Raw genomic sequence first — 25,096 nt, forward strand, 5'->3', positions numbered from 1 at the left:
GTCTAAACTCTGAGGATCTAGAAGGAAATTATTATGTCTTTTTCCACATAATTATCTCCAACTTTTAGCATGATGTCTGTATATAGGCCCCACTGACATGTTCACTGATCACGTGAATGATTTCCCTCTGCCTTCCGAGTGCACATCAGCTGGTACAGATGCTGCCCATGCAGGCAGGTGGCCCACAGATTCCAGAACAAGCAGCCAATTGTCATTTCTCCCAGGTAACTCAGTCGACCATGATCAGATAGGAGTCTCTTGTAGTAACTTTGCTACAAAGGAATAACGACCTGGACAGGAATGGAACCTACTCAGGAAAGGACACCATCACTGTGCAAGGGACTGTCAGGCATTAACTCGTCTCCTCGATCATAATAGTCCTGAAGACAAGACTCCCGCCATCTAACCAGTAAGAAAATGGACTCGGCTAAGGTCACAGGGTGTGCGGGTGGTTGTACGTGAGCTAAAAGCCAAGTCTGTTTGGCTCTAAAGCCCAGAGAAGAGACCCTGGAGTTAAAGAGGAAACAGGAAACCTGAGAAATGTTTCAAGTGGTTCAGAGAGACATGCTAATAGGAGCACAAGCTCCAGAACAATTGACAGCGGCCCAATTCAGGTTCTGCCCTCACCAGACACTTGATCCTGAGCAGACCTTGGTAGTTCATCTATCAGATGGGAATAATCACAGTGCCCATCACATGGGATTATTACTAGGATGACAAGAGTTAATCCATGTAAAGTGTATAGGAGAATGCCTAGTTCATAGTAAATGCTCAAGAAGTGTCAGCTGACAGTTATTGCTGCCGGTGTTTTTGTTATTGACTTTAAAATTAATTCACTGGGGCGCCTGGGTGGCTCGGTCGGTTAAGCGTCTGACTTCGGCTCAGGTCATGATCTCGCAGTCCGTGAGTTCGAGCCCCACATCAGGCTCTGTGCTGACCGCTCAGAGCCCGGAGCCTGTTTCAGATTCTGTGTCTCCCTCTCTCTCTCTGCCCCTCCCCTGTTCATGCTCTGTCTCTCTCTGTCTCAAAAATAAATAAACGTTTAAAAAAATTTTTTAAAATAATAAATAAAATCAATTCACTGATCATAGTGTTATTCACTAATAAGATGGCAAAAGAAAGGTATTTTTATAACATCTGTTATTTCCCTGGTGTTTTGTCCTTCGGTGTGGTATTCATTCATTCATTCATTCATTCATCCATTGCTTGATTTATTCCACAGTTATTTGTGAAGCACTTTTAGGGGCCAGCATTGTTCTGGATCTAAGAGTATAGAAGTGAATAAAACAGGCAAGGTCCTGCCTTCATGCATTTTACGCCCACATGGAGGACACAGAATACAAGCAAGTAACAATCACAGTAAATTTCTCAGAAATAAGGGTGAGGGAAAGACCTTGCTGAGGACCTTGATGTTTGAGCTAAATTCTGAAGGTTGAGAAGGAGCCATGTGGCAAGATGGGGAAGAGCATTCCAGGCAGAGGAGGGAGCAGGTACAAAAATGGCAAGAGGCTTACAGCCTAAGTGCATTAAGCCTAGCGTAACTGGAACAGAGGGAGAAAGAAGTGAATAGTGAGTAAGGTTGGACAGGTGCAGGGGTCAGATCATTTGGGTTGTTTCTGGCTACACATGAGAATCACATGAGAGCTCGAAGCTGTCCATGCTGACCCCCACTTCAGAATGTGTAATTGATACATTTTTAAAATGCATCCCAAGTATTTTAATGTGCGCCAGAATTAAGGACCATTGACAAAGGATCTCAAGGCCAGGGGATTTGGGTTTTGTTCTAAATGCAATAGGATGGCATTCAGGGTTGAAACAGGCAGTTGCCTGGCCTGATGTCTTTCCATAAAGATCTTCAGGATATTCATATTTAAAGTTGCTTGTCATAAGAAAAATCTGAACGCTGACAGTTGAGGCATATTTTAGATTAATTTGTGGTCTTCTGTTACAACACAATTATTTTCTTCTTGGTTTTTTAAAATATCAGTTATGACCCTTCATATGAGAACTTGTCTATTTAAAGGTTGTTATTAAATCATGCCCAAGGGTTACCTTCTGTAAACTCTCAAATTTCAAATCCTTTTCCACGGGTCTTCCTGAACTCTTTCTGTGTCCCCTGAGCCAGAGTACCCAGATGTTTCTGAAGTTGTGATTCCCGGGTAGAAATCCATACCGTCATAAAGCTCTCTGACCAGCGTTGAGTGGTCAGAAAAGTAGCCTAATAGAAAAGTAGCCTAATGTCTCTCTGCTCTTTTCCTACTTATTCTGCCCCATCTTCTCTTAAGGGATTTCAGGGTGTTGTGTTTGTGTTTATTTCAATTAGAGGCATAGCACTACCTGTTACTTTTGCATCCCTCATCGCCATTGTCACTATGTCACTGGACATCGCGTTACAGTGTGGCCTGCTACGGGTCCGGTCATTCACAGTCGAAAACCCACTACAGCGTCTCAATGAGAACCATCTCTGTCCACGGTTCATCGGGCTGTGCGTCTCATCTGTCTAGCTTGGCTCCTGGGTTTTGAAGTATCTGGAAGATTCAGTCTGGGAAAGTAAACATCATGCCCCGGCTGTCACCAAACAGTTGAATCCAATTAGCCCCACCTGCCCCTGGTTGTTTACCTAATGAAAGACTCAGCATCCCAGCTGTGTCCAGGGACCAGGCCCACGTGGCATTTCCCAACTGTTCCAGAGAGGAAGCGATGCACATCAGAGCCAGTCCACACCAGCAGATGTTTTCTGAACGAAATTCGCTCAACTGTGTCTAGAGGGTGGACCCTTCTCACGGCCGCCTTATCACCTGTTCTGAGAGGTGCACCGATTTTCCTCTTCCTCCTGGGAACGGGTACCGATAGCTGCACAGATGGCTCTGTCTGTGGCCCATTGAGCCGTGAATTAATTAGTAGATTATGGTTCTGGTAGTGGTGATTAACCCTACTCCTCTTGTGGAATAATTGTTGGAAACGTAGCTCTTCTTTTTCGCGGCTATTCGGGTATGTCCTAGAATGTGGTAGCCCACACAGTCCAGCTGATCACAAGATGAGAAACTAATAAATGCAGTTGGTTAGGATGGAAACTTTGCCATTTGAATTAAAAACTCCCTTCGGGGTAATTGTATGTTGCTAACCAATGCCAGTATTTCAAATTAGAATGCTTTGGCATTTGGGATTGAGCTTCATTCTGATATGAATTAATAATTTATTGTTGCGCAGTGTATAGAGGTAGGCATCTTAGTTCTTTTCAATTACTGTTGTTTTAATAAAATAGGATCTATGAATATTAGTGAAGCCAGTAATATAATATTGATTATTGAATTAAACCAGTCTTTAAAAAATATATGTAAGTAAACAATGTGGGTGCTTTTAATGTAGTCTTTCACTGACATATTTTTTTTTTCATTTCAGCTAGTGCTAAGGTGAAAATTCTAGATCCCTAAAGTGTACAATGCCACCTCACATCTATTTACCCAAACTATTTCCTAAACGCTGAGCATCTATGGGCTCAAAGATTTAGATGCCAGAAAACTGAGTTGGGTTCTGACTCCGTGGAACAGAATTTCACCTGGATTACAGTTCTAAGGGGGAATTGAACCACCCGGCAAAAGTTCTTTCTAGATACAGATGCTGAAGTTTAAGTTTTATGTAATACTCACAGCTCACAAAATATTCTTCCTTTGTTGTTTTTTTTTTTTTTTTTAAAAAGCATTTTAAAATGTCAACCCTGGGGGTGCCTAGGTGGCTCAGTTGGTTAAGCACCCGACTTTTCATTTTGGCTCAGGGCATGATCTCACAGTTTGTGAGATCGAGACCTATGCCAGGCTATGTCTGAATGGATGTCACTCATTGATGACAGTGTCTATGAAGGGGAGGAAGGAGCTTCATTAGAAGTAAATGCAGGATCAAGAGGTTGATTCGTTTCTTCTTCTTCTTCTTTTTTTTAATAACATGGGTTGGGGAATATAATGAGAGAGATAGTAGACATATAGGGAAAGGGGGATTTGAAGGGTGGTAGGGAGGATCCCTAAGGGCCTAGGTAGAGGGATTACTGGAAGTAAATGAGAATGAAACAGATTTGAAGACATTTCTGTGGGGGATAGAGATGGAATGTTGAAAAGTATATAATTAGGAACCCTCCTTTCTACATCAGATAGGAAGAGTGTGGGGGATAAGCAATGAGGAGATAAGGGACAAAGGTTTAACAAATAGGCATTGAGAGAGTGGGAAGGGAAGTTGACCAGAGACAGGTAAAAACACCAAAGAACACTGAGGGCCCACCCGGCATACAGCATCATAAATGTGAGATAGTACCATTCTGTAAGGTTGTATCCAGCACCCCACACACGAATGTGGAAAAGTCAGATTGTGGGATTAATTCATAAATATCACAGGAAAGAGGCAAGAAAGTAACAAGGAAAAAAAGAGAATAGAAGGTACCATTGAGAGTAATTTGAGAGACACAAAAGAAGGTTTTGTAGTCTAATTTCTGTATCACTGACCATAGTCACTGTTAGAAAACTTTTGCTTATGGTGCATTAGAAAAATTCTAGAAATCAGCTATGGTTCTCTTATTCTAGCTTATTTTCAGAGAACCAGGAGAATATTGTTTCCTACAACGTGAAATCCTATTACCTTGAGTCAGGTGCTGATGAGTCAAGGTTTTTACGTTTCAGCTTCTTTTGTTGACAAATTGTATGTTGGTTAAGGAGGTTTTATCATGCATACACACAATGCTTGTGTTGTATACTTAGGAATGCATAATGTCTCCTAGTATAATACTTACGCCAACATAAATTCCTGCCTGTGTTGGAGGGAAAGCTCTCAGTGTGTGGGTCAGCTGGAGAGGGGATAGCCAGCTAATTAGCAGTCCGTTCGTAAATAAGTGTCCTTTCTGTCACCTAGAGTTGCTGATGATTTTTAGACCATTGAAATTAGTTACAGTGACAGAAATGTTGAACAGAAGGAGAAGCTTTTTAATTAAATTGAAATTGGATGTTTAAGATGAATTTACAGGTACATTCTGGTCAGTGCAGTGTTAATAGCTAACCCATGGGCCCTATTAAAGGACTTGAAGCCCGTCACTCTAGGTCACCAGTCAAAGCCCACTGGAGAGAGCAATAATCAAAGACTTTTTCTATCTGACATCAGGGGCAGAAGGTTTCTCTATGATGGTAGATTTACTTTGAATAGAGGGGTGTCCATAGTTCAAAAAGTACCTTCAAGTAGAACTAATTGGTGGTTTAAGCCAAGAAGTCAGAGAACAACCTTTTGTAACACTTTCGACCCTTTCTGGTACCATTTATGTTGTGACTTAATAATATTCTTTTATATTAAGCACTTGCCCCACTTGTTATTTGTCCAACATTTTTCTTGAAAGATCCTCCCCCCAAACCCTACCATACAGTTTTATTTACCCTAAGGGATTAATTATGATAAGGGCTACTAATTAGTATTATTATGACCTTTCACAATTACTCAACAATGAAGAAACTATGCATGAAATCCAGAGATAGTTTCCCAGTAATGTGACCTGTTAATGGATGTCATGACTCTAACTCACATAATGGATTATGTTAATAAGAGAGACGACTGTAGTATCTTCCCCCCCCCCCCCCCCCCCCACAACAGAGGTAGGTGAAAAAGGCTAACCGGGTACCAGGCAATGTGCTAAAGTGTCTCTTTTCCATTGACTATGTTCAGGGGCATTGTCCAGTCAGAAGAGAAACTTGTCATCAGTGCATCTTGGGCAAAGGACGATGATATCAGCAGACTCTTGAAATCTCTACCCAACTGGGTTAACATGGCTCAACCCAAACAGCTGAGGCCAAAGAGAGAAGAGGAAGAAGATTTCATAAGGTAAAAGATCTCTTTTCTAAGTTGTATTAAACATCGAGAGGAAAAACATCTGTTTAGCCAACACTCTCTTGCGTGAAATTGTGGGCGATTCTGAATATCAAGCAGCAACGAAATGAACTTAGTAAAGTCTTTCTGTGCTAACACACCCCATTTCCCATGTGAAGATGACTCTTGTACTCAAAATTTTTGAAGGGCTTGATGTGAATCAAATATCTTTTAACTTGTAGGTCATTTTTCCCTCTCGGGGGAAGCATGTAATTTTTTCATTAACGCATGTATTTATTCAGCAAACCTGCAGTCACCTTATTAGGTGCCGTACTGTGGGAGCAGGGCAGTTAACGATGCAAAGTTCTTGCCCGTACAGAGTATATTCAAATTGTTCTCAGCATGTTCTTTAGTTGAACTTTCTGGAAACGGGCTTCTCAATTTTGTTCGTATACATTGGGTTATCTCTGATTGTTTCCTACTTATTTTAAAAAAGTAAGGTCTCTCTTTCAACTTTATCACTCAAAATATACCTCTGTACAATATAAATTATTTACTTAGCCATGACAATATGGCCTAATTTGGCGAAACTACTCGTTTTCACCTGGCTGGCTTGCCACTGTGGAATATTTCCACCTGTCACTTTGGAGCTGCATCAAGTAGAAAAAAAATTGAGGTAACACTTTGTCACATTAAAATTAGGTTTCTTCTTGCTGTTTTTGCCTATCCAGGTAAATGAATAAATAGTAAAAAGAAAATAAAAGCACCTTAAGGAGGCAAAGACTAAAAAAAGAAGGAAGGATGTAATGACCAGTATTTTACTTCTAATTCACCATAGAACTGTGAGCTCATCTTTTTTTCAGAATGTGGGTTGCAACTATAGATAAATAGGTTTTTACTGCTCACAAAGTTGACTGTATTCATACATGAATGATAGTGCCACATTTTCCCAAACTTTTATTATGAAAATTAGCAAATTTCATTGCCGTTTAAAACCTTCTCAAAATCATGAGACTCAAAAATTCACCTGTAGTGTAACCTAAAGTCCTCCTATTTTTGTTTTCTTCTTCATTATTTACACTGTCTCAGAAATACTCATCAGCTACTTACATTGATATAAGAAAACTACATGTATAATTTTCTTTTTACATCAATATGGTTTATTTGGTGGGGAGGGGGGCAGAGCAGTTTTAGGTTTACAAAAAGTATTGAGCCAAAAGTATGGCGTTCCCATATGTACCCTCACCCCCTGCCCTCACTTGCCTCTATTTTTAACATCTTGCATTAGTGGGATACATGTGTTACACTTGGTGAGCTAATATTGATACATTATCAGTTGAAGTCTGTAGCTTACGTTAGGGTTTACACTCTGTGTTGTATATTCTACAGGTCTTGACAAATAAAATGAATGTACCTACCATTATAGTATCTTTTAGAAAAATAGTGGCACTGCCCTAAAACTCTGCTCTTTTCCTCCTGTTCATCCCTGCCTTCCTTTCCCCCAAGCCCCTCGCAACCACTGATTTTTTTCTTACTGTCTCCATAGTTTTCCAGAATATCATATAGTTGGAATCCTAGCCTTTCCAGATTCGCTTCTGTGCTTAGCAATATACATTTAAGATTTCTCCATGTCTTCTGTGGCTTGATAGCTCTTTTTTCTTTTTAATCCCTGAATAATATTCCATTATGTGGATGTACTGTAGGATTTTTTTATCTGTTCACTTGGTGAAAGACATTTTGATTGCCTCCAAGTTTTGGCAATTATAAACACAGGTGCTGTAAACACTTGTGTACAGGTTTTTGTGTGGATGTAAGTTTTTGATTGATTTGAGTAAGTACCATGGAATGTGATTGCTAGATCATGTACTAAGAGTATGTTTAGTTTTGTAAAAAATCTTCACTGTTTTCCAAAGTGGTACTATTTTGCATTCCCTATATCAGCAGTGAAGGAGAATTCCTCTTTAGCATTTGGTGCTAAGTTTTGGACTTGGTACATTCCAATAGGTGTAAGTGATATCTCATTGTTTTGATTTATATTTCCCTAATGACATATGGTGTTGAGCCTCTTTTCATATGCTTATTTGACATTTGTATATATATTTTTGTTGAGATGTCTGCTCATTTTTTAATTGGGTGGTGTTTTCTTATTGTTGAGTTTTAAGAATTCTTTGCATGTTTTGGACACTTTTATCTGATACATGTTTTACAAAGATTTTCTCCTAATCTGTGCCTTGCTTTTCATTCTCTTCACAGCTTCTTTTGTAGAACAGAAGTTTTACATTGTAATGAAGTCCAACTTACTGATTGTTTTTCTTTTATGGGTCGTGCTTTTCTGCTTTCTGACTCTAATTGAGTATTTTTATATGATTCTACTTTTTCCCCTCTCTTAGCATATAAATTATGCTTTTCTTTTACCTTTTTTTTTCTAGTGGTTTCCTTAGAGTTTGCGGTATACATTTATAACTAATTCAAGTCCACTTTCAAATAACACTCTACCACTCAATGGGTAATGTAAGCACCTTATAACAAAGTATTCCCTGTTCCTCCTTTGTGTCCCTTATGACATTGCTGCCATTCATTAATTTCATTTACCATAAGCAATAATCACTATATGTATTATTATTCTTTTGAACAAACTGTTATCTGAGAGATAGATTAAGAGTAAGAGAAATAAAAGGTTTTATTTTCCTTCATTTATTCCTTCTCTAGTACTCTTCCTTACCTAATGTAGATCAAAGTTTCAGAACTAAATAATTTTCCTTTTCCCTAAAGAACTTATTTATTTATTTTAATGTTTGTTTATTTTGGAGATAGACAGATTGTGAGTAGGGGAGGGGCAGAGAGAGAGGGAGACACAGAATCCGAAGCAGACTCCAGGGTCTGAGTTGTCAGCACAGAGCCTGACTTGGGGCTTGAATCCATGACCTGTGAGATCATGACCTGAACTGAAGTCGGTGGCTTAATCCACTGAGCCACCCAGGTGCCCCTAAAGAACTTCTAACATTTCTGTAAGGCAGGTCTGCTGGTGACAAATTCCCCCAATTTTTAAAAATTGGCTTCATTTAGTGATTCGTAATTTGGGTAGCAATCCCATCTAGCAAGTAGATGGGAGATCGCAGATTCCCTCAATTTGTTTTTGTCAGAAAAAGTATTTCTTCTTTGCTTTTTTTTTTTTAACGTTTATTTATTTTTGAGACAGAGAGAGACAGAGCATGAACCGGGGAGGGTCAGAGAGAGGAAGACACAGAATCTGAAACAGGCTCCAGGCTCTGAGCGGTCAGCACAGAGCCCGACGCGGGGCTCGAACTCACGGACCACGAAATCATGACCTGAGCCGAAGTCGGCCGCTTAACTGACTGAGCCACCCAGGCGCCCCTCTTCTTTGCTTTTGAAAAATAAGTTTTCAGGATACAAATTTTTTAGGTTGGGGATTTCTTTTAACATTTTAAATATTTCACTTCATTATTTCTGCTTCTATGGTTTTTGAAGAGAAGTCTAATGTAATTTTTATCTTCGTTCTTCAGTAGGTAATTTTTTTCTCAAGCTTCTTTCAAGATTATATTCTTTGTTTTTGAATTTGTGCCATTTGAATATTGTATGACTAAGGGTAGATTTTTTTTTTCTGGTGTTTATCTTGCTTGATGTTCTCTGAGCTTCCTGGATCTGTATTTAGATGTCTGTCATTGGTTTTAGGAAATTCTCAGTCACTATTGCTTCAGATATGTCTTCTGTTACTTTTTTTTTTTCTCCTCTTTCTTCTTCTGGTATTCCTATTGTGCATATATTCCCATTGTGCACATTTTTTAGATATTCCACAGTTCTTGGATATTCGTTTCTGGCTTTTCATTCTTTTTTCTCTTTGGATTTCAATTTTGGAAGTTTCTGTGGACATTTCCTCAAGCTCATTGATCCTTTCCTTGGTTATACCCAGTCTACTGAAAAGCCCACCAAAGATGCTCTTCATTTCTATTACGGTGTGTTTGATTTCCAGAATTTCCCTGTGATTCTTTCTTAGAGTTTCCATCTCTCTGTTTACATTACCTGTAGTTTACTTTTTACCAAATGTATATGATATAGGAACATATATTAAAAGCACATCTTGGTACATTTTCATACTTTTTATTGAATAACCTGTGCCCAAATTAAGAAACAGAGCAGTAGCAACAACAAGCCTTTTCATGCTTCCTGCTAGTCACTACTTTGCATCTCCAAAAGTTGCCCTTATCTGACCTCTAAACACAGAGATTAGTTTAATCTTTTTTTGTGTTTTATATAAGTGGAATCATGAAGTTATATATTCTTGTGTGGCTGGTTTCATTTGTTCCCCATCATGTTGGCAAGATTCCTCCATATTGTTGTGTATAGATCCTTATTACTCTATAGTCTGTATTGTATTACATTGTGTGGATACACAAGTTTTTTGTTTTTTTTTTTAATTTATTACGTGTGTGTGTGTGTGTGTGTGCGCGTGCGCATGCATTCGTTTACTCTACTGCTGATAGGCACCTGGGCATTTCTAGGTTGGAACTATTTCAAATAGTGCTGCTATAAACATTCTACTACCTGTATTTTGGTAGCCATATGTATACATTTCTTTTGGCTATGTTCTAAGAGTAGAGTTGCTTCGTCACAGGATATTCATGTGTTGAGTTTTAGTACACACTGTTAAGTGGTTTTTCAAAGTGGTGGGAGGAGTTTACACACTCAGAGCAGTGTATGAGAGTTCGGGTTGCTCCATATCTCATCTATACTTGATATTTCCTTTTTTTTTTTTTAATTTTAGCCTTCTTGTATTGGTAGAGGTCTCTTGTTGTGGTTTAATATCCATTGATCTCGTGACTGATGAAGTTGAGCACCTTTTTTATGTGTTTATGTCGTGACTGATGAAGTTGAGCACCTTTTTTATGTGTTTATGTATGTACCGGCCATTTGAATATGTTCTTTTGTAATATATTTGTTCACATCTGTTGCTCATTTTCAATTACATTGTCTGTCTTTTCCATACTGATTTGTAGGCGTTCTTTATATATCAGGATGCAACTCCTTTGTTAGAGATAGGTATTTAGAAATCCTTGTTTATACCAAAGTCACAGAGCTGTTTTTCTCAAAAACCTTTATTGTGCTGAATATATTTTTCCACAGCATCTGAAATAAATTGTAAACTCTTGCATTTTTATTTCCTCTCCCTGCTCTCTACTCCTCCTCTTTTTTTAATCTTTTAACGTTTATTTCTTTTTGAGAGAGGTAGAGAGCAGGTAGGGGGAAGGGCAGAGAAAGACAGATAGACAGAATCCGAAGCAGGCTCCAGGCTTGAGCTGTCAGTGCAAAGCCTGATGCAGGGCTCGAACCCACAGACTGTGAGATCGTGACCTGAGCCGAAGTCAGATGCTCAACTGACTGAGCCACCCAGGTGCCCCATATACTTCCCCTTACTTTAGATTGTATTGTCATGGTAATAATAGCAAAGAGTAGCCTCATGAGTTGTTTTTTCTATCTAGAGAGGTCAAGAATGATTGAGACACTGATTAATTAGAGCCTCGAGTAAGAATAATCAAACTGACCTTGGCACAGAAGTCGGGCCACAGGCTCCCCTCTGTCTTAGTATTACTGTCACATTTTCCTGCTGCCAAGTTTTTAAGAGATCTGGGTAAGCATATTGGCACACCTTCTCTTTAAGCGTATCCATTTAATCATATCTATAGCCTGAATAGTTTTATTAGAAGTAATTTCTGGAGGATAAATTATTTTCCTCAACTTTTCAGGTTACTTTAAATGAATGTAAATCTTCTTCCTATTTCCTCGGCTTATTATTTTGTAACCCCTTAATTGTCTTCTACGTTTGCAAAGAGATTTTCAATTAGTTTTATTAGTGTCTTAAGTAGCTCAGAAGAAAGAGTTTCTAGCCCTAGTCCAGAAAAGAGGATGCCAATCCAAAGAGCCGCGTATCTGTGCACCACCTCACGCTTCTGATTTAGAAGAGCTAGACTGGGGTCCTGGCTTTCTTACTCATGCTCTGCTCACTGAATCTTACCACTCTCCATCTAAAATTTGAAGGCAAAGCCACTTATACATACATTTAAAAAAATTTTTGGTGAACCTGAATATATGTCAAGGCAGTATATATAAAGTCAAGTATAATCTTAGGTATGTAATTCAGTGAAATGTTATATGTGTTTATACCCATGGAACCCCCTCCCAGATCAAAATACAGAACCTTCCTAGCACCCGGCTGGCTTACCCTCAAGATAAGCACTATTCCGACTTGTATCACCATAGATCAGTTTTGAATGGCCCCCAATTTTATATATGTTTAATCGTAGTATCGGGTTCATTTTGCTGAACGTTGTGCCTGAGAGATTTGCCCGTGGTTCTGCAGGTAGACATAGCTTGAAAACAAATTATATGTACTTTAACAGTAGAAAAGTAATTTTTTTCGATCTTTTGTTTATGATTCTTTCCTCTTAAACTGTCACATTCTGTATTCTGATTAGAAGTTGAGAGCAAAGATAAGTAAGAGTGAACACCCTTTGTTGATATTCCAATGTGGTAGAATTGATAGAGCCTTGATGTAGCACATTAGAGTACCGTGGAGCATGGTGGGAGCCAAAAAGACTGAAAAGTCACACTCCCCTCCTATAATTAGTTTTTAAAGCTCAGAGGGCTATTTGGCGCATGAATGAATATAGAATCGAGTGCCCTTTGCATTGAATAAAGGTTATATTCCCTTCATTACTAAATGAGGCCCTTTCCTATTCTTGTATTTTAACCAAAAAATAAAGTGTGTTATTTCCAGGTTTAACTTTGAATAGAGGGGGGAAAAATAGGTCAAGACAGGGCTTTAATACAAAAAGGAAAAATAGCAAATATCCCTTTGTTCCCAAAGAAGCTGAAAGCAGGCTCTCTAGCCTATTGTCTTTGCACCTGTCATATATATGTATATATTTATCCTTTTGGGATCAATGAATATCTACTAATAAAAGCAGTCCCGCTTCCTGGAGATGTAATTAACCAAAGAGGTAAGGTGTTGGGACAAGTAACAGGGGTGAGGAGGGATTGTCTAGGATTGGAGCAGGCCGTATGTGTTAGAAAGACTGTCCCCCAAAACCTCTAACCCCCATGTCACTCAGGGACCCTGGATTTCAAAAAGAAGAATCCTTTCTCGAGAGCTAGGTTTGAAAATCCTTAAGTAGATAAATGTGTTTGGCGAGACCAGGACCAGAATTTTCAGGTGATAGACGTCAAAGAATATGGAAAGCCTACGAATTAGTCTTGAAGTATAGCAGGCAGAAAGACGAATGATAGAAGATTGTACAATCGGTTCCAACAGTCACAACAATCAGAGTTGACAGTGCCTGGAACCGTACAGAAACGTTGTGAGTTTTCAGGTAAGTTATTCCCATTCTGATGAGAACACTGAGGTGCAGAGAAATTAAGTCACTTCCCCCAGATTTACAGAGCTACTAAGCAACAGAACTAAAATTTGAGCCCAGGGGGTCTACTCTCAGAGCTACCGCCCTACAAACCACCAGCCTAAAAATATACCAGGAGTTTACAGTTTGGGACATTCGAATTATCCCTTCATTTTCATTGATCATTATAATCTCAACTGATTTGCTAGTCATTATATGCTAATGTCAGACATTTATCATATAGGTGCTTTTACTCTAGATTTAGTTTGCAATTATTAGTATTCATTATATGACATTGTTATGAATTCTCTGAGTTTTATGTTTGTCATCAAAGAAAAGAAAAAAGAAAAAGAATCATTATTGAAAGAAGAGGACATAGAGGGGATGAAAATACGAAAATGATATAAAAGAAATTATGTAGGTTCAGATAGAGTGTGATGCAGACCTAAGTAGGGAAGAGAGACTAAGGATATTTTAGCTATTTTTAGTTACTGAGTTTTTTAAAAGATAAACTTTTCATGTTATCTGGAGAATCAAGTGAGTGCTGTGTTCATTAAGGGTGCTTTTTGTTGTTTTATGAAATTTGGAACTCGGTGTGATTAAAGAACAGCAAAAGATTATTTTCAAAGAGCAAGACCATTCCTGACATTTTATTTGGCGTGAGTTCCACATTGGATAGTTAAGGAAGAAAAGAGCCAGAGCAAGAGCAGAAAGGAGGTTTACGTATTCACCTGCCTTTTGTGAGACCCTAGTAGTACATCACAGATCCTCAATAAATGTGGAATGCGTGAAGCTGAATTTAAAAATAGGAAGAATCCCCCACTCTTCGAATGAAAAGAATAAAATGTAAAGAATGGTGAGCCAGTATCGTCATTGGGAGAAAATGCCTTCTGTGGCCCCTGTAAAGGTTGCCCACGTAGGAATATGCTCCTTTTAGAAGCTCACTAGTTTCCAGTCTCCGCATGGCCATTAATTAGTGTGTTTCACTTTGCTTTTGCCTTCGGTAGGTCTTTATACCTCTTTGGTTTCTTCAGCCCGCTCAGATTAGACAGAGAGGCAGAAATCTAGTAGGTTTAGGAATATGTTTAGATGAAACATGGCATGAGTAAAGTAGAGCATAAATAACTTTCGTAACAATTTCACTTGGAAATTTAAAAGGTTCTCAAGACAAGCGTAAGCAACAGCTGTTAAAAGGTTCCCAGTAGCTACAGCTATTGAAGAATCTTCAGATGAATTGAAGGAACAAGTAAAAAAATCTAGTGCAGGAAAAATAGACTAGCTAGCTTGAACAGGACGTTCATTAGAATGGAGACATTTATTCCACTATCTCTGCAGGCTTAATATGACTTTAAAAATATAATTATAAGAGGAAAGATGAATCAGAAAATATGAATATATTAACTAAGTACAGGGGCAGAAAATGCTTTGCTAAAATGTTTTTTTCCCCTCATTTAAACAAGATGAAGGTCATAGATGGATGTAGGGCATTGCCAGGCAAGAATGGGTGAGAAGCAGACTTAAATCTCAAAATTAAACAAGAAAGACAGGTAATTAACTGGAGACTCAGCTACAAAACATACCAATTAATGTTCAGGACGATCGCATTAGGCACTTTGTTATTATATTATAATGATACCACTCTTGTTAGCGTAAGATCGGCAGTAAATGAAAAAACACTTAAAATCTCCCCTATATATATTCCATACATGCTAACCTATTTAGACAATTATTTGAGGATTATAATTATTCATTAGTGTTACTTAAAAGTCACTAATAAAGCATCTTCTACATTGTGTTTTTTGTAGAGTTTCAGATCATGGAATTATTTAACTTTTTAAACTTAGATTTTACTTCATTTAACACCATTCTCCTCTCTCACTTAGAATCTTAATCAAAGAATAAATAATCTCCCTGATTTAATCCCACGCAGCCCTTCAGAAAGAGGCTGAGAATGATGTTCTGTGCCATTGTGGAGGGAAGGATATCTGTTACCTAGCCTGGGGTAGGAACCGGAAGAGGTGTTCCTAAAACACCGGCCAGCAGTGAGCTGGTCTAAAACCACCGCTGAAAAGTCCTGCTCTTGTCGTTCCCCAGCTCTGTGCTGCAGGCTGATGTCCCTGCCAGTTGATTGAGGACCACTCACCTTCTCACCCGCATCCCTTTCTCCCTACTGAACTTTCTCTGGTTCTCAGCCTACCGTGCTCATTCCTACCTGTGTGTCTTTCCATGCGCATTACTCTTCCCGGAATGCCCTCTGCCTATCCCACCCCTGCCTCCTGTACTCCAGCCCTGTTCGGCTTGCAAGACACACAGCTCAGGTATCAGCTCCTCCAGCATTTCCCTCTGGACACTCTTTCCCCCTCTGCGCCCCTTCCCATTTTCCTTCTGGGTAAGGAGCTCCCAGTCTGGGGGCGGGGGGGGGGGGGGGGTGTGGGGTAGTTAAATAAGCAATTTGTAGCGTGGGGAGTCCTGCTAGAGGTAAAGATATGTGTAAAAATATAAAAGACCAGTGGAAACATTAAAAATAATAATATAACTGCATCAGGAATGGGGAGTGGTATAATTGAAGGAGGGAAGAAGGGTGGTCAGAATCAAAATGTGGAAAATTACTACATCAGCAAGTAGCAGTTTCCATTGGTTATGTAGAGAGGTGGATATGACGACTGGAAGAAATAGGAACAGAAATTGTTTTTTTAAGCTGTAGGTGCTTTTTTTTAGGGTCACAGGACTAAGGATGAGTAGGAGTAGGACAGGGGAATCGTTGCTCAGAATTATAGATTATTTAACTACGAGTAATTGTTACTTAGTTTTAATTTTTTATTTGACTAAAAAAAAATCCACATATCCTCAAACCCTGTTACTATTGACTGCCAGCTCACTAATCTGAACACATTGCCATTCCAACTTTTTTTTATCCCTGAAAAATATCTTTTTTTTTTTATTTTTTTTATGTTTATTCATTTTTGAAAGACAGAGACAGAGCACAAGCAGGGTGGGGCGGAGAGAGAGGGGGACACAGAATCCGAAGCAGGCTCCAGGCTCCGAGCTGTCAGCACAGAGCCCAACGTGGGGCTCAAACTCACGAACCGGGAGATCATGATCTGAGCCGAAGTCGGACGTTCAACCGACTGAGCCAGCCAGGCGCCCCATCCCTGAAAAATATCTTAATCTTAAGCCAGCTTCACTTTTCTGCCAATTTTATGCAAAGCATTTACTCTTCTCTGTATTACCTCACTTTGCCTGAGGCATTCCATCTCTTTCTTTGTCTTCCTCCTAAAACGCCCCGAATCATTCATCAGTTCCTTCCCCTTCTCTGTTCCAAGAAAGCTACCTTGAAGACAGGCCACCTAATTGCTTAGTTTGGGAGTCATTGCCTTTGCTTGAGATCAGTTGTTTCCTGTCTCTGCTCAGCGTAGATTTAGATTATTCAAAGGAAATTGTATGGCAATTTGAGAAATAACCAGAATGATCAATGAACTGGAATATTTCGGTGAGGAAGTTCAATGGTACATGAATTTTGATTTCTAAATCTGTAATCATTCTTGGTAGTTAAAAAACCAAAGTATATGTTCAACTTATAATTACTGGTTATTTTAATCCTACATTTGATCATCTGTTTTGAAGCTTAATAAATGTTCTTAATGGAAAACTAAACTGCATACCTCAGAAGTCCTAGCACCTGTAGAAAAACCTTGTGCCTCATGGTTTATATTCAGTGTTGTTTGACAACATCCTACAAAGAAAACTTAGTAGCCAGGCTTATTTGAGTAGCTTGGCTAAAGAAGGAGACATTCTTGTTCCAAGCTAACAGAGCGCTTCAATGCAATTTTATTCCAAGTGGATTCTATATGAGAACACTGAGCAGGTGCTATCAGCCTGAAAATAATGTGCTGTTCACAATTAGCTCTTTGCTTGTTAGAACCCAGTATTAATTTCCATGGAATTTTTCACTCTCCCTACCCACAGTTACATCAGTGTACTCGTCTCCTTGGGTCTAACAAGGGGGTACAGAATGTGGGGAAACCCTGGAGACTCAATTTTGGGTTCATCCTCACTCTGCCCCTAATTCTCTGTGTCTTTAACCAGCTTCCCTCACTTCTCTGCACCTCTGTCCTTCCTTTCTAAATGACAGTCCTCTCTAAATGACTCTGCACCTCTGTCCCTCCTCTCTAGAACTTACAGGCCGGAGAGTGAGTGAGTGAGTGAGCAGGTGTGTGTGTGTGTGTGTGTGTGTGTGTGTGTGTGTGTGTGTGTACACTGCATTAGGTCATGCTGAATGTTCAGGAGAATCGTATTTTCATACTGTGAATTTATATTTTAGAGTAGATGGAGCCCTCTGTGTAATCAGTACACCTAGTGCATTCTGTCCATTTTGTAGAATTTTTAGCATAATTTTACTATTTTTTAGGTACTCAGGGTTCTAGTTTTAGTATGTTTACATTTATGACATATTTTTTTGCAGTGTTTTTTTGCAATTTTTTTTGCAATGTTTTTTGCAAACATTCATCATTTTTTTGGTATCTCGGAATCACAGCCTTTAATTATTAAGCTGATATTATAAGAAAATTTGGTCAATTCTTTTATGACTATTGTTTTCCAGAAAAACGTTGTCATAAAAACAGAGGGTGCCTGAAAGGCTTTTGAAATCAAGTTCCTAGTCAAATTAGGATTCAACACTGATGTCAAAGGTATAGGGTTAATGGCCAGAGTACTTAGCTAGTAACATTGGTCTAGAATTTGGGTATTGAATGTCAGACCTAGAATGAGTCGCACAGTGGTTGCTTAGTAAATGCTTGTTGAATGAAAGGATGTCCATACTCATGGACTACTTCATATACAAGTACTGGACTGAAACAAGAGAAAGGATAGCATAGGAGTCTTAGTGTAGGGGGTATGTTTTAGCTTGGGCTGCCATAACAAAACACCGTAGATTGGTGGCTTAAACAACAGAATAGTTGTTTAACTAAATAGTCCCAGAAGCTGGAAAGTTCAAGATCAAGGTGTCAGCCAATTAAGAGCTCTCTTTCTGGCTCACACAGGCCCATTTTATTGCTATATCCTCACATGTCAGAGAGAGAAAGAGAGATCTCTCTCATGTCTCTTCATATAAGGGTATTAACCCATCATAAGAGCTCTACTTTCATGACTTAATTACCTTCCAAGATCCCATCTCTAAATACAATCTCTTCAGAGTTTAGGGCCTTACCACATGAATTTCGGGAGACGGGGGGAATACATTTCATCCCATAGCAGAGTGAAAATACTTAACTGTTCACCTATATTCTGAGCTGCGGTTTTACATTAGCGATAGGAAATTAGCCAGAAATAAACAAGCCACCTGTTTAATGTATAGAATATATTGTTAGTAATACAGGCAAAAGAATAAAATGCTGTTAGAGAAGAAAGATGAGAAATTAAACTATAATTATAGAGAAAATTTAAAGAATTCTTGGTCATATGACTTAATGCAGTTCTGAGTCAAATAGAATCAGAGGTTTGTTTTATTGTGTTTTGTTTGTACATAATGAATTTCCATAGTGTACTGGGACTCATCACCCAGTCACTTACATTGACCTGTGATTAAAACCTTGGCCTCTACTCAGAGAGAGACTTACTACTTGAACCCCAGTGTTTTGCTCCCAACCCAGCCTCTATAGGCTTTATGATGAAAAGAGTGATGGTTTCACGGCTCTCTTTTAGACAGGGAACCCTCATGGAGGTGAAACTGCCTTTAGCACCTTTAGTGGTGCCTTTGCCCCGCCATCACCTTGGTGGCTCTAAGCCATTTTTTTTCGAGAAGAGACTTATCTGAGCATAATAGTTTTTCTGTGCTCACCCTTAAGAACACAACACATAAATGACTCCAGAATTCTTATACAAGGACGGAAAGATGGACTGACAGAAGAAATTATGCATTTATGCCTGCGTGGATTAAACATGTCAAAACATAACTGGCTGTCATTCTGCATTTTCTCTCTCCAGATTTGAAATGAGAATGGCAAAGACAGTTCGCAACAGTTCTGATTGCTTTAGCAATATTGTTCAAGTTTTTAATTTGGCACGTTAAAGTGTCCTCATACATGTTATGTTACACCTTGTATTGAACCTTCGTTTTCAGAAACTCAGTGCACTGGCAAGAAACTTAAAAGCCCTGTCAAGGGATCCAGCTAGGAAGTGATTCCTAGGAGATTGCTCTCCTAGAAATTGTTTTGGGCAGTGATTTTGAAAAGTGCCACAATTATCCATCTGTTTCTCTCTTTTTTTGTTTTTCCTGAACTTAAACTTTTTTTTTTTTTTTTACTGATAAATTCACAGAAAAGTTGAAATAACAGTCCAATGAATGCATGTATACCTTGACTTAGGTTTACTGACCGTTCACATCTCTCCATACCTACTCCATTCTCTCCAAATAAATGCACATACTTCTCTCTTGCCAAACCATCAAAAGTAGGCTAAAGACATGGTGCCCTTTCACTCTTAGACACTTGAGCGTGCATCTCCCAAGGACAAGGGCACTCGCCTAACACATGCACATCATTACCACGTATATTCATTTTATGATGCGTGCATTAACAATTTACCACAACAAAGTTAGTGGCTTAAAACAACACAGATCCATTTTCTTACCGTTCTGTAGGCTAGAAGTCTAACACAGGTCTCAGTGGGCTAAAATCAGGATGTCAGCAGGGCAGCATTGCTTTCTGGACATTCTAAGGGAGAATCCATTTCCTCGCCTTCTCCAGCGTTTAGAGGCCACCCTCATTTTTTGGTCTCCTTCCTCCTTCTTCAAAGGCAGCAACATGACATCTCTCTGACCTTCTTCCATCATCATGTCTCTCCCTGACCACAGCCAGGAAGGGTTCTCCACTTTTAAGGACTCCTGTGATTAGACTTGGTTTTACAAAGTAGAAAAGAGCCTGTTCTGAGATTTGACAGATGTGTGTCTCCCCTGCTTCAGCACTACTTGAGAGTTGAGTGCTCAAGAAAGTCCAATTCCTTGATAAGAAGCAATTTTGTGTGTGTCTTGAGGCAGCAAGACTGAGGGCTGTGGAATCCCTGGGCAAAGTGAAACCCTAAAGCTACTGTAACTTGTGAGGGGCAGTGTGGCTTATTATGGCCCTGATCAGTAAACTAAGAATAGAAACTGTTCACACTTTTGCTACAGTGTGCAAATGAACACATCTTCCTCTGTGTGTTTTAGTTTCCCTATAAAATGCTTCATAAATGTTCACCATCTTTGGGAAACCCAGTCAAGGAACACATTCATAGAGCCAGGCACAATTTAACACAGTATTTTTCAAACTCTGGGTTATGGCATATTAGCAGACTATGAAATTATTCTAGTGGGTTTTGATCCCACCACAGGATCTAAGACAGAGCCTGGGTAATGGTGGATTCCTCGTATGTATCTGTTAACAAATGGATGAGTCAATAATAAAAAGACAAATAACCCAATTAAAAAATGAACAAAGGATCACAATTGACATTTCTCTAAGGAAGATATACAGATGGTCAATAAACACATGAAAAGATGCTCAATATCATTAGCCATCAAGGAAATGCAAATCAAAACTACACTGAGATATATGCTTCTTCACATACACTAAGATGACTGTAGTTTTTAAAAAGACAAATAATAACAACAGTTGGCAAGGGTGTCGAGAAATCAGATCCCACATATACAGCTGGAAAATGGTGCCGCAATTTTGGAATACAATATGATATTTCCTTGAAAGGTTAAAGATAGTCACCATATGACCCACCAGTTGCACTCCCAGGTGTATATACCTAGAGAAATGAAAACACACCCCACACAAAGATGTATACATGAAAGCTTATAGCAGCAATACTCACAATAGCCTAGAAGTGGAAACAACCCTAATGTCCATCACCTGATGAATGGATAAACAAAATGTGGCATATCCATACAATGGACTATTATCTGGTAATACAAGAAATGAACACAGATGAACCTTGAAAACATGGTAAGTAAATGAAGTCAGTCACAAAAGACGACCTACCGTATGACTCCTTTGATGAAGTCCAAAATAGGGAAATCTATTGAGATAGAAAGTAGAGTAGTGCTTACTTGGGGCTGGAGGGTCGGTGTTGGGAATTAAGCATAAAGTCTAATGGGTACAGACAGCGTTTGTTTTTGAGGTAATGAAAATGTTCCACATCGTGGTATGGTCGCGTAACTGTGATAGACTGAACACTATTGAACTGCTCATATTAACTGGGTAAATTTTACAACATAGGAAACATATTCCAGGAAAGCCACTCTTTTTAAAAATGTCCATGTCCGCCTGGGTGGCTCAGTCGGTTGAGCGTCCGACTTCAGCTCAGGTCACGATCTCGCGGTCCGCGAGTTCGAGCCCCGCGTCGGGCTCTGGGCTGATGGCTCGGAGCCTGGAGCCTGCTTCCGATTCTGTGTCTCCCTCTCTCTCTGCCCCTCCCCCGTTCATACTGTGTCTCTCTCTGTCTCAAAAATAAATAAACGTTAAAAAAAAATTTTTTTTTAAATGTCCATGTCTGAGCCCCACCCATGACCAATTAGATCAGAATTTTTGCACGTGGAGTTAGGCATGGGGAATTTTGTTTATGCTTTACTAGTTAAGCTTTTAAGGTATAGCCAGAGTGAGGACCACTGATTTACATGACCTGCCAAGATCCCTCTCAGTGCCAGAATATCAGAAATCCATGAGTCTAGTGTTTGGTGCCTGTCTCAGTGAGCAAGCTGATTTAAAGAAACAAGAGAAAGAGCTGGTGGTCAAACCCCCACCCCAGCCCCCAAGATGGTCATGATTAATTTTTCCTGGCTATCATCCAGGAGTAGAAACCCAGAAACTACAATTTCCCTGCGACCAGGGGAAAAAAAAAAAAAAAAGTAACAATAAATTAATGCTGTTCTAAGCCCCAAGCAGGACCCAGGAGCAGAAAAGTTGCTGATATTTTCAATATTCACCTTGATTGTGGAGAAGGCCCCTCCCGGACTCCTTCCCAGTTCTGCCTCTGAACAGATTTGTGGACTTCTCAGCCCCATCTAGCCAGGCCAGAGCATTGCAAGTTTTTACAAGGCAGAGGAACGGTAGGCAAAGAAAGCCAACGACAAAAATCCTTGATTGTGATTATTGATGGAGACAAATTTCTAAAGAAGAGCAATTACTTATTAAATGTGAAGAATAGCTACTCACGTGAGAGTGTGTGATGAAACGAACATGCATGCAAAACCATTGAAGGGGAGACTTAATGATGAGTTTTAGCATTTTCTAGGAGGAAAAAAAATAATATTGTAATCAGGATAACTGGGCTATTTTATTCTTATTTATGAGGGTTTAGCCAAGATCATCTTAGAAAAACAGTTTTTGAAAACCTGATTAAAGAACCCATCAGAATGGTACTACCCGCATTATTTTTGACACAGACAAATTAAGTTTTGAAAGGGTTGAAGATTGAGCAGTTGTAAAAAGCAGAAGTGATAAATGGATGTGTCATTGTCACATCTCAATAGAATCAGTCGGTATTATTAGGAATCGAGGTAGATGACCTGACCTTTTTATAACCTTCATCGGTTTAGGCTCTGACAGATAACGGCTAAGTGATCTCCTACAGGTCACCGTAACCAGTCTCAGTTTCTCTGCCTACACAACAGAACTAATTAATTCCCAAGCCAAATAATTGACTCCATCCGCAGTAGCATTGAATATGGTAAGACATCATTATTGGGTCTTATGTAAGTCAAGGTCTAATGTGGAAAACAGAAACCATGTCAACTATTTACCTCCAAGAGAATTTAATGCAGGGAATTGGTTATACATTTTAATGAGGATGTATCAAACAGGGACATTACAATAACCCAATGGCAAGAAGCCACGATCTCCCTTTAGCCAGAATGCCAAAGGAGAGAGGCATTTACCAGAACACAGAGGCACCCAAAGTAAGTTGGGGCCTGGTAGGATCTGGAGCCAGGAAGGAGATGCATCTGTTGCCAGAGACATCGCCCAAAGGCGAGAGGGAGGGGGATAAGTGCCCTGCCTTCGCCTTGCCTTTGGCCGTCAACATCACCGACCTAGGGCCTCCCATTGTCAGAACCCAGCTGGGAACCTGGAAAACAGCCTACAAGGGTCGGCCCCTGCCTGCCCCCCACCCCCAGTATAGATCAGAGAAGGGAAAGGTGAGGAATAGATCTTAGGGTAAACAGGCCTAGGACTTGTTACTCTGTATCCTTGTTACCTTTATGCCAGTAGCTTAGAACTTCTTCCTTCTGCTTCATCCAGGCTGCTATTCATCATATTAAGGCATTCCTTCCCCCTCTCCCCCAACAAGGGAGAGTCTGTCTCATCACTCAGTGTGTTAATCTCAAGTCTAGGATTTCCGGTGTCCTCCCTGGTCAGGTCAGATGTGACTTCTCATATCTGGTGACCTCTGAATGAAACTGGAATGTTGATCACTACCAGTTCCTCGTATAAAACGAGTGGGGAAGATGCCACCTCACACCCATTAGGACGGCTGTTATTTAAAAATTAATTAAAAATTTTAAAACCAGAAAATAACACATTTTGGCAAGTATATGGAGAAATTAGAACCCCCTGTGCATCGCTGGTAGGAATGTAAAATGGTACAGCCACTGTGGAAGGCATTTTGGTAGTCCCCGAAAAAGCTAAACGCAGAACCACCCTATGATCCCGCCATCCAGCAATAAAGTTACTGGTTAATGGGAATAGTTTCTGTTTGGGATGATGGAAAAGTTCTGGAAAGAGATAGCGATGATGGCACGTGGTGAGTGTCCTTAATGCTATTGAACTGTATACTTAAAAATGGTTAAATGGTCAGCTTCATGTTATGTATATTTTACCGTAAATAAAATGTAGTAGGGGGAGTGGAAAAGAAAAAGAAACCATTGGCTGATATATGCGTAAATATGCAGGCTGCCACAGCCCCTGTAACTGGTCAGAAGCAGCAGCAGATATTGATGACTTCCTTTTTCTAACCACCCATTCCATGGTGCCCTCGCCCTCTGCCAGCACCTCAGGTGGTCAGGGTTCTCCACCTGGATGTATTGAATAGAGTCTTTGTTCCTGAGAGACCTGAGTTCTTAGCAGCTCTGCCTTTATTAGGCTGCCCTGGTTTTTCCACTAATTTCACCATGGACATGGAAACACTCAGATGGAGCCCAGTGAATCTGACGTAGTCCTGCCCACCCTGATTGTGCAGGAGCAACACATGTCCCCCTCTTGGCAATTGAGGCCCGTCATTCCAGGCATCAAAGTAACGCCTCTCTGCCTGAGGGCTCAGTAGTGAGAAGCCCAGAAAACCATATGACAGTCTCTGCTACCAATTTATTGTGGTCATTGTTGTATCCTCTGGTGGAGACTTTCCTTCCTGAACACCTGAAAAGTGGCCTAGTGCCACGTGGGGGGGGTGGGGGGGTGAGGCAAGAGTAGACCCTCCATAAGAGAGGAGAGCCCATGCCTACTTTTATTCCTTAGTCCCCAGACCCATATTTTCTTGTCATTGGGGGGAAAAATACTCTATGTGGGTCTCTGAGTCAGGCCCTCAGCACTCCAGCCTTAGAGGTGTTGCCTTCCAGCTGGACCATAGCTGAATCCTACAAAGACCAACCCTTCCATCAGGCCAGCTCCCCCCTACCCCCCCACCCCTGGGGGATTGGGTATGCAACAAGACGGGAATTCCGGGAGCATCAGCTGTGCCTTACTTCTCTTGCTGCAAAATGAGTTTCTTGGCCAGAAACGGGGTCGAACAGGATTAGCAAGATTGTTGAGGAAGACCTTGAGGAAATGTGATAGCGGTACTTCTGGAAACATTTCAGGCAGGGGAAGCAGTTCAACACG

At 40.0% G+C, this 25,096-nt stretch overlaps 1 protein-coding gene across 1 annotated transcript in view; it reads left to right on the forward strand.

Moving 5' to 3' along the window:
- The window catches only part of EXOC4 (exocyst complex component 4), a 745,858-nt gene that overhangs the window by 597,378 nt on the left and 123,384 nt on the right, over nucleotides 1-25,096 (forward strand). The window contains exon 13 of the mRNA XM_007076278.3: nucleotides 5,695-5,850. Coding sequence (XP_007076340.1) covers nucleotides 5,695-5,850 — 156 coding nt within the window. The remainder of the gene's footprint in view (nucleotides 1-5,694; nucleotides 5,851-25,096) is intronic.

Source organism: Panthera tigris, chromosome A2, assembly GCF_018350195.1.
Source record: "Panthera tigris isolate Pti1 chromosome A2, P.tigris_Pti1_mat1.1, whole genome shotgun sequence".
NCBI lineage: Eukaryota > Metazoa > Chordata > Mammalia > Carnivora > Felidae > Panthera > Panthera tigris.